Source organism: Tursiops truncatus, chromosome 7, assembly GCF_011762595.2.
Source record: "Tursiops truncatus isolate mTurTru1 chromosome 7, mTurTru1.mat.Y, whole genome shotgun sequence".
NCBI lineage: Eukaryota > Metazoa > Chordata > Mammalia > Artiodactyla > Delphinidae > Tursiops > Tursiops truncatus.
Window position 1 is genome coordinate 26,848,644 of NC_047040.1, and position 16,468 is coordinate 26,865,111.

General features: G+C 37.9%; 1 protein-coding gene across 3 annotated transcripts in view; it reads right to left on the bottom strand.

The window, feature by feature from the left end:
• Window positions 1-16,468, bottom strand: part of UNC80 (unc-80 homolog, NALCN channel complex subunit) — a 238,834-nt gene that overhangs the window by 126,509 nt on the left and 95,857 nt on the right. For all 3 annotated transcript variants that reach the window (XM_019938890.2, XM_033860390.1, XM_019938888.3), the window contains exons 23-24: window positions 6,688-6,900; window positions 3,177-3,312 (exon numbers count right to left, since the gene is read on the bottom strand). In XM_019938890.2, the coding sequence (XP_019794449.1) occupies window positions 3,177-3,312; window positions 6,688-6,900 (349 nt within the window). The remainder of the gene's footprint in view (window positions 1-3,176; window positions 3,313-6,687; window positions 6,901-16,468) is intronic.

The window sequence follows — 16,468 nt, forward strand, 5'->3', positions numbered from 1 at the left end:
TTTGTCTCATATGAGAATTGCTCCTCCAGCTTTCTTTTGATTTCCAGTTGCATGGAATACCTTTTTCCATCCTCTCACTTTCAGTCTGTACGTGTTTCTAGGTCTGAAGTGGGTCTCTTGTAGACAGCATATATACAGGTCTTGTTTTTGTATCCATTCAACCAGTCTGAATCTTTTGGTTGGAGAATTTAATCCATTCACATTTAAGGTAGTTATCAATATGTATGTTCCTATTACAATTTTCTTAATTATTTTGCATTTCTTATTGTAGGTCTTTTCCTTCTCTTGTGTTTCCAGCCTAGAAAAGTTCCTTTAGCATTTGTTGTAAAGCTGGTTTGGTGGTGCTACATTCTCTTAGCTTTTCTTGTCTGTAAAGGTTTTAATTTCTCTGTCGTAACTGAATGAGATCCTTGCTGGGTAGAGTAATCTTGGCTGTAGGTTTTTTCCTTTCATCACATTAAATATGTCCTGCCACTCCCTTCTGGCTTGCAGAGTTTCTGCTGAAAGATCAGCTGTTAACCTTATGGGGATTCCCTTGTATGTATTTTGTTGTTTTTCCCTTGCTGCTTTTAATGTTTTCTTTGTATTTAATTTTTGATAGTTTGATTAATATGTGTCTTGGCATGTTTCTCCTTGGATTTATCCTGTATGGGACTCTCTGCACTTCCTGGACTTGAGTGACTATTTTCTTTCCCATATTGTGGAAGTTTTCAACTATAATTTCTTCAAATATTTTCTCAGTCCCTTTCTGTTTCTCTTCTTCTGCGACCTCTATAATTCGAATGTTGTTGCATTTAATGTTGTCCCAGAGGTCTCTGAGACTCTCCTCAATTCTTTTCATTCTTTTATCTTTATTCTGCTCTGCAGTAGTTATTTCCACTATTTTATCTTCCAGTTCACTTATCCATTCTTCTGCTTCAGTTATTCTGCTATTGATTCCTTCTAGAGAATTTTTAATTCATTTATTGTGTTGTTCATCATTGTTTGTTTGCTCTTTAGCTCTTCTAGTTCCTTGTTAAACGTTTCTTGTATTTTCTCCATTCTATTTCCAAGATTCTGGATCATCTTTACTATCATTACTCTGAATTCTTTTTCAGGTAGACTATTTCCTCTTCTTTTTTTTGGTCTGGTGGGTTTTTACCTTGCTCCTTCATCTGCTGTGTGTTTCTCTGTCTTCTCATTTTGCCTAACTTACTGTGTTTGGGGTCTCCTTTTCACAGGCTGCAGGTTCATATTTCCCGTTATTTTTGGTGTCTGCCCCCATTGCCTAAGGTTGCTTCACTGTGTTGTGTAGGCTTCCTGGTGGAGGGGCTAGGTCCTCTGTTTTGTTGGATGAGGCTGCATCTTGTCTTTCTGGTGGGCAGGTCTGTGTCCAGTGGTTTGTTTTGGGGTGTCTGAGACCTTATTATGATTTAAGGCAGACTCTCTGCTAATGGGTGGGGTTGTGTTCCTGTCTTGCTAGTTGTTTGGCATATGGGGTCCAGCACCATAGCTTGCTGGTTGTTGAGTGGAGTTGGGTCTTCGCATTTAGATGGAGATCTCTGGGAGAACTTTCACTGTTTGATATTATGTGGAGCTGGAAGGTCTCTTGTGGACCAATGTCCTGAACTTTATTCAGGTATTTCAGAGTTGCAGCGTACATCAAGTTGATTGTGGAGATTTAATTCACTGCTCCTGAGGCTGCACAGAGAAATTTCCCTTTCTCTTCTTTGTTCACACAGCTCCTGGGGTTCAGCTTTGGATTTGACCCTGCCTCTGCATGTAGCTCGCCTGAGGGCAACTGTTCTTCGCTCAGACAGGACGGGGTTAATGTACCAGCTGATTATGGGGCTCTGGCTCACTCAGGCAAGGGGGAGGGAGGGGTATGGAATGCAGGGTGAGCCTGCAGTGGCAGAGGCTGATATGACGTTGCAACAGCCTGAGGCACACTGTATGTTCTCCCAGGGAAGTTGTCCCTGTATCACAGGACCCTGGCAGTGGTGGGCTGTACAGGCTCCCAGGAGGGGAGATGTGGATAGTGACCTATGCTTGCACACAGGCTTCTTGGTGGCTGCAGCAGCAGCGTTAGTGTTTCATGCCTGTCTCTGGGGTCCGCGCTGATAGCCATGGCTCATGCCCGTCTCTGGAGCTCATTTAGGCGGTGCTCTGAATCCCCTCTCCTCGCACACCCCAAAACAATGGTGTCTTGTTTCTTAGGCAGTTCCAGACTTTTTCCCAGACTCCCTCCCGGCTAGCCGTGGCGCACTAGCCCCCTTCAGGCTGTGTTCACACAGCCAACCCCAGTCCTCTCCCTCGGATCTGGCCTCCAAAACCCAAGCCTCAGCTCCCAGCTCCCACCCGTACCAGCGGGTGAGCAGACAAACCTCTCAGGCTGGTGAGTGCTGGTCGGCACTGATCCTCTGTGGAGGAATCTCTCTGCTTTGCCCTCTGCACCCCTATTGCTGCGCTCTCCTCTGTGGGTCTGAAGCTTTCCCCCCCCCCCCGCCCACCCCTACCTCCACCAGTGAAGGGGCTTCCTAGTGTGTGGAAACTTTTCCTCCTTCACAGATCCCTCCCAGAGGGGCAGGTCCCATCCCTATTCTTTTGTCTCTCTTTTTTCTTTTTTTTTTCTGCCCTACCCAGGTATGTGGAGAGTTTCTTGCCTTTTGGGAGGTATGAGGTCTTCTGCCAGCGTTCAGTAGGTGTTCTATAGGAGTTGCTCCACATGTAGATGTATTTCTGATGTATTTGTGGGGAGGAAGGTGATCTCTACGTCTTACTCCTCCACCATCTTGAAGGTCTCCCTCAGGTCTAACCCTTTTTTAAAACTCCAAGAGCAGTAATAAAATACAAACCCTGACCAGCCCTCTTCTGGGGCAGCACAACTATGTTCTCTCAAGTAGGCCTAAAACTGATCTTCGTATTTACAATATTAAGAGTCAGAGACTTCAAAGCAGTGAGTTTTCCATATTGCCAACTCTTTGCCCCTGTCTACAGTCTTCTCCTTCTGGTTCCTGCTCTCTCTTTGTGTGGCTTTATGCACATGCTCACATCCATGCAGAGGGAATAGGGGAGAAGGTGCAGTGGGAGACATGGGAAGGTGGTAAGAATGTGAAAGAGGAAAGAGAAATATTACGTGCTCCTAAAGCAGAGGTTCTTACAAGCAGGGGTTCTTGTAGTAAAGGGAGTCTCCTTACTGTCATCTAAAAAGTCTTCCTCATCATCCTCCTTTCTCAGTCTCCTCTTGGTCTCCTCATCATAAATGAGACCCAGCAGGTTGGCTGGGCTCTCACTTTCCCCATGGCACAGCTCATTCAACCGGACGCCAATTGCCTACCATGAAGAGAAGAAGAATGAAACAGCATGAGATACGTCAGACTGTAAAATAGGCTCTCACATTACAGAGGTCACCAGCAACCAATCAATGGGAATGATTTTCAGCATAAGCCTCCTCTGTCTGCCACAGTGTTGTTACCACCATGTTTCATTTCCCAATGTGGGAACCCAGAGAGGGAAGGCACTGATGCTATCTCTAAGGTCACTGTGTCTAAAGACTTTTAGGAAATGGAATGGCATTTTTTATTTTCATACAAAACATTTTCTGAAAATATTTCTATTTCCTCAAAGGTCATCTATTTTATAGGTTTCACATAAGGGAGTATGCGGTTGATTTTGTTGTTGTTGTTTGTCAGGTTTTTTTGTTTGTTTTGTTTTGCAGTTGTTTCTAATGAAGGATTTTGCTGCAGTAAAAAATAAGAAGTCACAGTTCTTCAGACTGTTTCTGATTATGCTATTTTATGAGAAAGGCATTATCATGCTAATGAGCTTGGAGATTGGCATGAATTCTGGAACTGCAATTTTATTTGTATCTGTCATCATATATGCAATCAATGACTTTCTTATAGACTTTGTTACCCCCCCCTCCATGATACACTATGAATGAGAAAGAAATATTATTCTTTTGATAGTGTACCCAACATCAACATTAGAAATATGATTTTTAGTAAGTCAGCACATGGGCAATACTGGCTCTTACAAGGTATTCATAAAACCAGTACTTACTATCTGTTCTTCTGAATCATCATGTAGTATTGTCTGATTTACCAAAAGGAATTTTCCAAATGAAAAGACAAAATATGCTACCTCTATCTAATTCCTTTTACATTCCAATGACAAATTGTATGCAACAAAAGAGGAGATGCATGCTTAAGAAAGAGAGTCAAAAAGCTAAAATGAACACTGAACATAGAATTTGACAGTTTGGTTACTCTGTGCATTAATACGAACAAAATTCCAGCTACTTTTCTTTTTTCTTCCTATATTATCCTTTTCAAATATTGAGAAAAGTTACTACATTCTGGGCATGCAAGAGATTAGATTCACTACTGGAAACTGACAAAGATATGTCCAGAACACTAAATAAAAACACAAGTTGTTTGAACGTCTTGGCTATCTGAAAACAAAGGGGTCTGCTTAAACTCTGGAATTAAGTGGGGAGTAACAAAAACCACAAAAAGGAGAAAGAAAGCAGTGTAGAAAAATATCACAGCATCCTAAAATTTTAGCTGCTAACCTGAGAAGTTTTAAGCAAACAAAACAAAACATAAAAGCAAAAACCACCACCTCAACAAAAAGCCTTGTTCCGATGCTACTCTTTTGGAAATCCTCTCTAAGGAAGGAGATGTGGAATTATGAGTCTGGAGTGGAGCCAGCAGATTTAATAGTGAGATTCACAGGGGAAAAAAAAATCTACATCGATCCTCCCAGGATGCTGAAACCAAGCAATTTAAGTTAAACCCACAGTTCATAAAGCTTAAAAGGTTGCTCAAAAAATGAACTTGTCTGGGATAATACTAAATACCTAAATAATAATTTAGAGCTCTCTGTCTCTTCTAAGACCAGAAAAGTGCCTTGGGAACATGTTTATTCCTTTTTCATTCATCAAATATTTATTAGGTGAGGTAATTGGTTACGTATTAAGTAAAAATAAAGTTGAATAAATTGTTATAGTACATCAGTATCTTTGTTTAATGTGCCCTAGTAGATTATAAACCTTCATAAAGAAGGATCATTGTTTGGCACTTAGGAAAGTTAGGTTGAAAGACTTGCTCTAGGTTGCTCAGCAACCTTGAACTCGGAGTCAAATAGGGTATCTGACTCTATGTCTTGCTCTTTACTTCATGGAGCTTACAGTCTACTGGGGTGGTAATAACATACCAAAAAAGCAGTCGTGTAAAAGACTGAAAGCACTTTATTTATTGGAATATGGAGAAATCGGATTCATCTCAGAGGATCACACAAAGTTTCATTCCTGTAGATTCTGAAGAATTGCTGTGTAGGCTAATGGGGAAGGGGAAAAGTGGATATTCCGGATGGAGAGTTTCAAAAGATCCATATTCAGGGAAATGCACTGACATGTTCAGAGACTGACAAAGAAGCCAATTGGTTGAAGCACAATTCTGTGAGAGGAAATAATGTGCCTGAGGGCTTGGAAAGGTAGATTGTGACTAGATCCTACAGTTCATGAAGCTGGACTTCATTTTGCATTCTGAAGAAGGATGAAAGGTACTTTCTGAGTGGGGGAGAACCTTATCACTCATTCGAGGAACACTGTGATAGCTGCCTAACAATGCACAGAAAAATCATATACCCTGCTTGCAAGAATTAATATAATAACATTATTATTGAACACCTCTTAGGTGCAAAGCATTGAGATAAATGTTCTTTAGATACATTAGCTCATTTGCCTTGATCATCCATAATCTTGGTGTGATTTGAACAAAGGTTGTGGCGAGAGCAGCAATGCCAGGCTAAGCAATTTGGGTTTTATCCCAAGGGAAAAGGAGGGCCACTGAAGCACTATAATGTGATTTGCATTTTAGCCTAATCACTCTGACAGCAGTTTGAAGAATGAATTGGAGGGAGCAAGTCTGGAGGCTGGAAGATAAGTACGAATGTTCTGCTTTTAGATGAGCTACGCCAAAGGGAGATGATTTTACTGGCAGTGTGTAGGATGGGTCAGATGAGGGGAGATTGTGGGAGGAGACTAAATAGGAAAATACTTTCGTCATATAGATGAGAAGTAATGAAGTTCTGACCTAAAAGGGCATCAGTGACATGGAAGAGGTGGAATCAATAAGAAAAGAAGGTTTGGAATATGTTCAAGGCTGTCATCTTAGATGATGGTGGTACTATCAATAAGAATAGAAAATTCAAGAAGGGTTGCAGATGGGGGTGTGTTTAAATGGAGAGAAGGGTTTTATTTTGGTCAGACTGAGTTTCAGGACATTGAGTGAATGCCTCCGAAGTACAGCTGGCGATGCCGGTCGCGGATGCAAAGAGTGCTATGGATAGAGAAGTGTGTGCCCCTGGCATACAGCTAACAGTTGAAAATACAGGAATAAATGTAATCCTGGTGCAGAATATACAGGAAGAAATTATAAGAGATGCTGAGAATGTTTACATTTATAGGAAGGAAAGAGGCAGAGGACCAGGAAAAGAGACAGAAGAGATAATAATGTCTAACTTTGTCGATTTACTGGGAAGATTAAGTGAATTACATTTATTTTCCCCTGATATGTTCTGTTCAGTGCCTGGTACATAACGGATACTCAATAAACTGTCTCCCAAACAAATGAAGAAACATAAACACAAAACTTCTATCACTTCACTCAGCCTAATTTTTATAGAAGAAAATCAAAAGCTCACGTCTCCCCATTGGTAGAAGAGCTTGGCAGCGTTCCACTGCAGCTTCTGGTTCCGCTTGTTGCCCACAATGGGAGACCGTCCCCTGGAAAGGCCTTTCTTGGTGATATTCACATGATGCCCTTTCATCCACTCTGGCCAGTTGCCACGGTTGCAGCGGTAAACAAAACGGGCACATTCCAGGAACAGCGCTGCTCTGGCTACTACAGGCGCTTCCTGAGTAGGGTTGTTAAGGAAAGAGTAATGTAGGATTAACAAACAATGAAGTTGAACTTAAATTGAAATACTATGTACTCTTAGTTTATTTTCGCCTCCGTATTTTGACTTAGTTTAGCCATATTTCCCAGGGTAGTGTTAGCATGGTTACAATAGTAGTGGGAAATCTGGGAAAGGAATCCATGAAGGCAAATTTGGGTATTGAAAAATTAGACATTTTAAGTAGGTTTCTGAGTTTAGTTTTCTCCTTTTGGAGAATATCCAGTAATTTCATGACTCTTTGCATATTTCAGAGACAGCTGGGATTTAAGTGTGAAATAATTTTTAATCAGAAGGTTTTAAATACGATGCTTTTTTTAAACCTAAAATTAACATGATGCAAACACATATTCAATTTCTAGAACTAGTCGTATGTTAACCAAGGGTGTCAGTAGGGATTTTGTTATGTAGGACCATCCACAAGCTCCAAGCAAGTGCAACTGCTCCCTCGTTTTGGCTAGTAAGAAAAGGAAGAGCTTACTACATTAGGCTGAGTTGTGAGAGAAAACAGAGAATAAAATGGGGCCTGAAATGGAAAACAGACAAACAAACAAATAAATAAATAAATTAGACTGAGTTAGTCTCTTTCCCCAGTTTTTCATAAACAGACCAAATTCTGCTCAAATAGGCATGGTTTCAATTGAAAATGTTTGACAAAGAGGAAACTGCTTAATTGATAAATGAAAAATAGAGCATTTGTTCAGGAAAATAAAAATATGGCTCCATCTTGTCAAGACGTGCTTGAAAAAATAAAAGAAACAGCTTTTAGTTGATACCCAGAAACTGGTAAGAGTGAGATATCTACCGAATTCTTTATAAGCCAAAAAACAAAAAATGATAATAATAAGGGAAGGCGTGTGAAGTTTCCCATAGGTCAACAGGTCACAAAAAGTACATACGTCAAAAATTCATTCGTGCCAGTTAAAAAAATATACATCACAATATTAGCTATCACCTCAGTTACCTAATAACCATAGGTTGCTTAGTAAGCACATGTTTTCAAATGGAAACCGTTTTCATCATTCAAGCAATAGCATTCTTAACAATCCATCGATCCATAATGTTAAAATAGGGGCTAATATACAGAGAATATCCATATGTGCCAATAAGTTTTTATAAATTGTAATTATCATAACAACCCTGTGAAACAATATCTTCATTTTAATATTTTTTTAAAATGAGATATAATTTTTCCACTATTATATAGCTGGGAAGAAATCGACACAGGATTCAATCTCAGGTCTCTCTCATGCCCAGATCTGTACTAGTTCCTCTTTGGTATCTACATTGTCTTAATTTATACTCATATAAGCCTTGGGAAAAGATGATTTCTAGAATGCATGTAGAAAGTCACTGTTTACAAATGGGACAATTGGGACTTCCCTGGCGGTCCAGTAGTTAAGGCTCCGTGCTCCCAATGTAGTGGGTGCAGGTTCGATCCCTGGTTGCAAACTAAGATCCCACAGGCCGTGCGGCACAGCCAAAAAATTAAAAAAAACAAAAGAGACAATAATGTCATATAATGTTATTTACTAAAACACAAATGTATAATCACATCATTTTCCCATTTAAAATATATTATAGGTTCAATCTACCTCAGTCGTCAATGAATAAAGATAACTGACATTCGTTATTTGGTTCACCTCTCTCTCTATCCCCATCTCAAGTGCTCTGTGGCCCAATTATGTCAAACTGGTTAGCCTCCCAGATATGACATCTCATACGTTTCCATGTGTTGTTTCCATGACTTGCAGAGCCTTTAAGCCCCTTTTCCATCTGGCAAATTCCCACTTTAAGCTTCAGTTTAGTTACCTCCTCCAAGAAGCCTTCCTTAATCCCTTCGTTCTTCAGGCAGAGTTGGCTACTTCATACTGTGGAGTACCACACTATCTCAAATACCCTGGATGATTCAAGTAAGTTAGCCCATTAAGCATTTTCTCATTGTCTAAAACTTAAATGAAACCATCAAGAATTCTAATAACAAATTTATTTATGTTGGGACTTAATTTTACAAAGCATATGTTGTATTGCCATGACAAAGTTAATCTATGTGAAAAAGCAAAATACAAGATAAACACAATGGTGAGACTCTATCATTAATAAAAGATGGACACTGATGATGAGAAACTATCATCAACTGCGTCGGTGCCAAGACTTGGCAGCAGGTCACAGGGATAGAAAGACTTCAGATTGCAAAGGGTCAGATGACTTTCTGTATCAAACCTATCATTACTGTGGTGCCATAATATACCGACTAAATATCTATACTCTCTTCTTGTATTAAATATTCATTTTACTAAACATCTCAGATATGCTAATCTGCATCTGGAAAAGGCTGGAACATCTATCTCTAAAAAACGAATGCCAGTCTGGAGGGCAAGGCGAGTGATGCAAATTTATTTTTAGCCTGTCACATTTTGACACATTTCCAATAAAAAACAATGGGATTCATTGCTTTATGATGGGAAGACAGAAACAACACTGCTGGAATAGCATTATGTTATGAACCCTGGCTCCTTCATGATGAACAAGGGTAGAACTTAACCTAACTCAAATGTATGGGACAGAGGTGGGTGGTTTTTTTTTCTTTTAATTGCTCTTAACTATTAGATGGCACTGAGAGGACTAACGGAAGATGAATAAAAAACCCAAATTGTGCTATGTAAGGTTTCCTATGTCGATTGGCTTGCCTTCTTTAGAAAATATGTTTTTACTTGGTTAGGAAGCTCAAGGCATTTTGAATGAAAAGAAATTTTAATTCTCTGCTCTGAAAAGCTTCTTATGATAAAACCCAGACATCATCAGTTATCGGCCCTAAGAAATCCTAATCTAAGTTGGGAAATAGAATTGAGATCATTATCAAAATAATTCCCATTAATTAACCATACAGCACAACATTAAAGGGAGGGTTGGTTATTATCTGATAAATTTGATCCATGTAAATTGGATCAAACCCAGTAACTTTTGGAAATGTCACTGTTCGAATTAAGGGATGATGACATAGCGTGACTTAAATATAGCCTTCTTATTATAAGCCTCATAAACCTGGTAGGTGCAAGCACACTTGGGATGGCACTGAGTACTACCAATTTCTGGGATATTGTAGTGTGTATGTTACTGTACAGAAAACAGAGGATACTGCTGCGGTACAAAGCTAAGTACTCAACTATGAATCCTAGTAGAAGATACTTAGCAACAAGTATCAACTTCACAGTGTGTGTGGAAGAGTATTCAAGGCAGTCTAGTGTGGGTGTGGCTATGGGGAATTATTTTCCTTATAAGTTCCTTTCAAAGTGTAAGTTAGAAAGTATTGATTTTAGGAGCAGGGTTATAGAATACCTTAGACAAAGGATTCTTCCTGGACTTAAAGGAAATTCAATTTTCCCTCTTTTGATGGAGCTTACCTCTTATGGCTCAGTGCAATCTGAAGAAGCAGTGAAAAATGGAGGCGTGACAGAATGGATAGGGATGAATTCACATCACAGAGAAAGACAGCACAAATGGAGAAAAATGAATCAGAAGGATGCTGCATGGATGAAAAGAACCACAGAGTATCAGAGGCATAGTTAAAAGTGAACATCTAAACAAAATTTGATACCATTGGTATACCAATTTTGCTGGTGGTCCTAAATGAAAAGTAGGCATATTTAAATTCTTTTTTATTAATATGTCTGCCAGATCACCTTTTTATGTTCCGTAACACCACAGAGTGGCTTCAATTCCATTATGTCATAACTTCATAGTTCCCAGGCAAGCAAGAATCAATTTTAACTAGGAAGATAAAATGTTAGGTTGAACCTTATGGAATTTCTAAGTTTGAAGGTCAAAAATAGTAGAATATCATCAATTTCATATGGTTCAGTTTTATATAAGGTGTTCTCTGCAATGGCTACAGAGCTGTCTAGTTAAAATTAGAAAATGTCATGCATTATGCAGCATGGATTTCTCTAACATTCTACAGCTAGAAAACTTCAAGCATCAAGCTAATTTTCCTTGACTTCCTTTGGCATTTTCCTGCGTTTTATAAGATCGTTATGTATATTGAATGTTTCCTTTATGAAAGTAAAGAAGAGAACTAGAATACTAATTCAAACAGCTGTGCTTTATTTTGCCTGGGGACCTAGAAAATATTGTTACCAAGATATGATGGTTAATTGAAGGTTATAACTGCAATACATTCCTTTCCCTGAAGGACTGTATCTAAACTTATTATGTGAGAAGAAACACTGACTGATCCTGAAAACTCGTAACACAGGACAGGAACTAACTGGTTTTAAAAAGTGAATATTTTACGGTGGTCCCTGGGGAATTACATACTATTTGTACTGCCTTACAATAAAATATAAAGCTCTTGCTGGTGCAAGATACCTATTTATTTAAAAACACTGGGAATAAGCAGTTATTGTGGTTCTTCGTGTACACTGGAACCTCATTTGCTAGAGGGCATGTGCTTGTGACTCAGTATTTATTACTTAGCTTGTACTGAATTCTCTGCCTGACTGAGATCATTAAGCAATTGACAGGCTGTCTCTGTCCCTGCCCCTTTCTGCAGTAGCTGAGGGCAACAGAAATGATTCAGATGTCAGGCTAGAGGCAGGCGTTATTGTTTAGTACACAGTCTGGTGGGGTAGTCATTTTAACACTTACTCAGATCATGCTAATATCTTGGGTAAGTGTTTTAAAAACAAATGAGGACTCCTGTTTCTGACAATATGATAGATTAGGTGTGAAGACAAATATCTTTTGGTTTAGACACCTAAAAATGCTAGATAAAATACCCCAATTTTTTTCATTTTGTTTTTGCTTTTGTTTCTAACATGAGATGATAGACCATTGGAGAGCAGAAATTACAAGAAAGTACAATTCTGGGGTGAAGGTAGGGAGAAAGGTGTGAACTAGTGTAGGAATATATGTCCCAAGGGTTTCTACTGACTATGGCAAGACCAGAGTATGGGTTTTCAATGGGCCACAAATTAAATGTTTGGGTCCAAAGTGGAGTGTGAGATCAGGCCATACACTCCTATATAAAGCCAATATCCCATGTGTGTGTCACTTTTACTGCATGAAAAATAAAATGATCTACCCCACAGAAATAAGCCTGCATGACTAGTCTTGGCTCTGGGTAGAAAAGGAAAAAAAGAAAAAGTCCTAAATGAGAACTTCTAATCAAAATTCCACATTTTCATATAAGTTTGGACTAGAACGGGCACTACTTTTATGCTCCTTGCACCCAAAAAGTAGTTAAAAAATGATCTTATACATGTAAAAGTATGAGATTAGATCACTCCCTAACAGCATACACAAAAATAAGCTCAAAATGGATTAAAGACCTAAATGTAAGGCCAGAAACTATCAAACTCTTAGAGGAAAACATAGGCAGAACACTGTATGACATAAATCACAGCAAGATCCTTTCTAACCCACCTCCTAGAGTAATGGAAACAAAAATAAAAATAAACAAATGGGACATAATGAAACTTCAAAGCTTTTGCACAGCAAAGGAAACCATAAACAAGACCAAAAGACAACCCTCAGAATGGGAGAAAATATTTGCAAATGAAGCAACTGACAAAGGATTAAGCTCCAAAATTTATAAGCAGCTCATGCAGCTCAATAACAAAAAAACAAACAACCCAATCCAAAAATGGGCAGAAGACCTAAATAGACATTTCTCCAAAGAAGATATACAGACTGCCAACAAACACATGAAAGAATGCTCAACAGCATTAATCATTAGAGAAATACAAATCAAAACTACAATGAGATATCATCTCACACCAGTCAGAATGGCCATCATCAAAAAATCTAGAAACAATAAATGCTGGAGAGGATGTGGAGAAAAGGGAAGCCTCTTGCACTGCTGGTGGGAATGTGAATTGTTACAGCCACTGTGGAGAACAGTATGGAGGCTCCTTAAAATACTACAAATAGAACTACCATATGACCCAGCAATCCCACTACTGGGCATATACCCTGAGAAAACCAAAATTCAAAAAGAGTCATGTACCAAAATGTTCATTGCAGCTCTATTTACAATAGCCTGGAGATGGAAACAACCTAAGTGCCCATCATCAGATGAATGGATAAAGAAGATGTGGCACATATATACAATGGAATATTACTCAGCCATAAAAAGAAACGAAATTGAGCTATTTGTAATGAGGTGGATAGACCTAGAGTCTGTCATACAGAGTGAAGTAAGTCAGAAAGAAAAAGACAAATACCGTATGCTAACACATATATATGGAATTTAAGAGGAAAAAAAAAAATGTCATGAAGAACCTAGGGGTAAGACAGGAATAAAGACACAGACCTACTGGAAAACGGACTTGAGGATATGGGGAGGGGGAAGGGTGAGCTGTGACAGGACGAGAGAGAGTCATGGACATATACACACTAACAAACGTAAGGTAGATAGCTAATGGGAAGCAGCCGCATAGCACAGGGAGATCAGCTCGGTGCTTTGTGACCGCCTGGAGGGGTGGGATAGGGAGGGTGGGAGGGAGGGAGACGCAAGAGGGAAGAGATATGGGAACATATGTATATGTATAACTGATTCACTTTGTTATAAAGCAGAAACTAACACACCATTGTAAAGCAATTATACCCCAATAAAGATGTTAAAAAAAAAAATGATCTTAGGTTGGTGATGTTTCGAGGTGCCTGAGGAAAAGAAATGGAAAGCCTCTCTGGAGGAATACTTTAAATTAGTGCTTCTCAAATCTTCAAACTTGAGTATGCATAAGAGTCACTTGAGTATGCATAAGAGAATACGGTTAAAATAGATTCTTTGGGCCCACCCTCAGAGATTCTGATGCAGATGTTGCAGGGCCTGGAAATCTGCATTTCTAACATACCCACAGATGTTGCTAAAACTGCTGGTCCACTGAATAACACTGCTTCTAACACAGGTCTTAAAGAATCAGCACAGATAAAGTTTCAAGGAGTTAAGCTTATTAAAAACATGTTTTAAAAAATTCACCATGAGTCAGAGTAGGAAGAAACAGCAAAGTGTAGAATCAGACCCTTTACAAAGACTGTGGCTATAGGAATCATAATGTATCAAATACATCTACAGATTAATGTGGGTATTGAAAGTAGAAGGAATTAGGTTATCAAAGTTGACCATGTAGTTTTAAAACAAGAAATAGAACTTTTACAAATAAAAAAATGTAGTACTTGAAATTTAAAACTCAATGGACAGATTCAAACAAAAATTAGATCAGTTTTTTTCACCTTCAGCATTATTGGCCGTTTTGGCCAGATAATTCTTTTTTGTGAAGTGTGCACTATGTATTATGAGATGTTTATCAGAATCTTTATTAACTACCAACTAGATGCAAATAGCAATTCCCAAGTCATGACAACCAAAAATTCCTCCAAACATTGCCAAATGCCCCCTGGTGGGCAAAGTTACCCCTGGTTAAGAACCATGAAATTAGACACAGCTGAAAAAAGAAAAAGTGAAATGGAAGAGAATTAGGCAGAATACAGCATAGAAAGAGATGAAGAAATGAAAAATATGAAAGAAGTTGTCAAAAACAGAGGATAAACTGAGAAGCTCTATCATGCATCTTTTCAGTTTATAGAAGGAAAAATTAGAGAAAATGTGAAAGACACAATCTTTGAAGAAATAGCAGTTGGAAAACTTCCAGAATAGACATAATATGCCAATTACATGATTCACAGACTTAATGAAATATGAAATATAGGCTAGAAACTTTTTAGTGAAAGTGCAAAAGATCAATAATAAAGAGAAGATCAACAATAAAAGCAACTGGGAGAAGGAATTGGGGGAGACACATTACCTATAAAAGAATGTCAATTAAGCCAGAAGAGAAGGGGATAATATCTTTGAAGTACAGAAAGAAAATGTTAGCCTATGATTCTAATTCTATCAAAAGTATCTTTCAAGAATGAAGCCAAAATAAAGACATTTTCAATTAACTGTAGCTGAGAGAGCTACTGCCAGTTGATCATCACCGAAGAAGTGTCTGAAAACTTTCCTTCAGGAAGATATAGATCTTAGAAAGGAATGTCTGAGATGCAAGGAAAACTGGTGAGCAAAGACTATGCTAAGCTTTTGGGCAAATTTAAAAACCATCTTCCTAACAATCAATAAAAGTAATGTCTACTTTATCAATGTTAAAACAAAAATAAGAGAGAACTAAATCTTGAACAATAATTGGGGTTAAAACCCTCTATAGTCTTTTACTGTTTGAAAGAAAAGTAAAGATATTCATTAAATTTAGACTTTGTTGAGTTAAATATGCATGCAATTTTTAAAAATATAAATAGAATAATTTTAAAGCTAATAAAGAAAAATGAATAAAACAAAGCTAAACCAAACCAAAGCAAGAGAAATAAAACAAAATTCAACACTATTTGAAAGATGGCATGAAATAATGAATATACAATGAAATAATGAAAATGAAAAAATGAAATAAAGAAACATATACAATGAAATGATGAAAAATGTGGTAAGTAGGCAGAAGAAGACGGAAGTGAATCTATATAAGTAATCATAATCTGTGCAAATGTGCTAAATTTTCTAGGGAAAAAAAGGTCACTAAAATGTTATAAAAATTCAAATACTTGCTTTTTACAAGACACATATCTAAAACACAAAGATGTAGAAAAGTTGAAAGGAAAGGACTGGCAAAAAGACCAGACCAATGCTAATAAAACTGTTTCAGCTGTATTATTATCAAAGAAAAATATATCTTATATATGCTAGAAATAAACTGGGTCACTAGATAGTGATAAAAGGTTCATAGCACCAGATACTTGTCATACTTCTAAACGATCTGCCTCTAAATCAATAAAACAGAAATTGCTGGAACTACAAAATAAATGGACAAGGTTGTCATCATAGAGGAGATTTTAACACAACTTAGTGTTTGACAGATCAAGTAGTGAGGGGTAAAAATAAGAATATAGAAGACTTGAATATGAAACACTGCACCCTGATGGACCTAGAGGGTATTAGGCTAAGTGAAATAAGTTAGACGGAAAAATCTGTATGATTTTACTGATATGTGGAATCTAAAAAACAAAAAAATGAACAAACAAAGCAAAATAGACTCACAGATACAGAGAATAAGCTAGTGGCTGCCAGAGGTGGGGATGGGAGGTTGAGGGGGGAACAGGGTTTGGGTAAAATAGGTGAAGGGCATTAAAAGTTTCATACTTCCAGTTATAAAATAAATAAGTCACTGGGATATAATATACAGTATAGGGAATACAGTCAATAATATTATAATAACTTTGTATGACAAAGTTGACAGATAGTTACTAGACTTACCGTGATCAATTCATAATGTATATAAATGCCAAATCACTGTGTTGTACACCTGAAATTAATATAATATTGTATGTCAACTATACTTCAATTAAAAAAAAAAAGGAAAGAAAAGCCTCTGTGTTGTGCCCAACAACTGGAGAATGCACATTCTTTTCAACTACACATAGAACATTTACAAAAATTAATAATGCTCTAGTTCATGAAGCAAGTTTAAATTAATTCCAA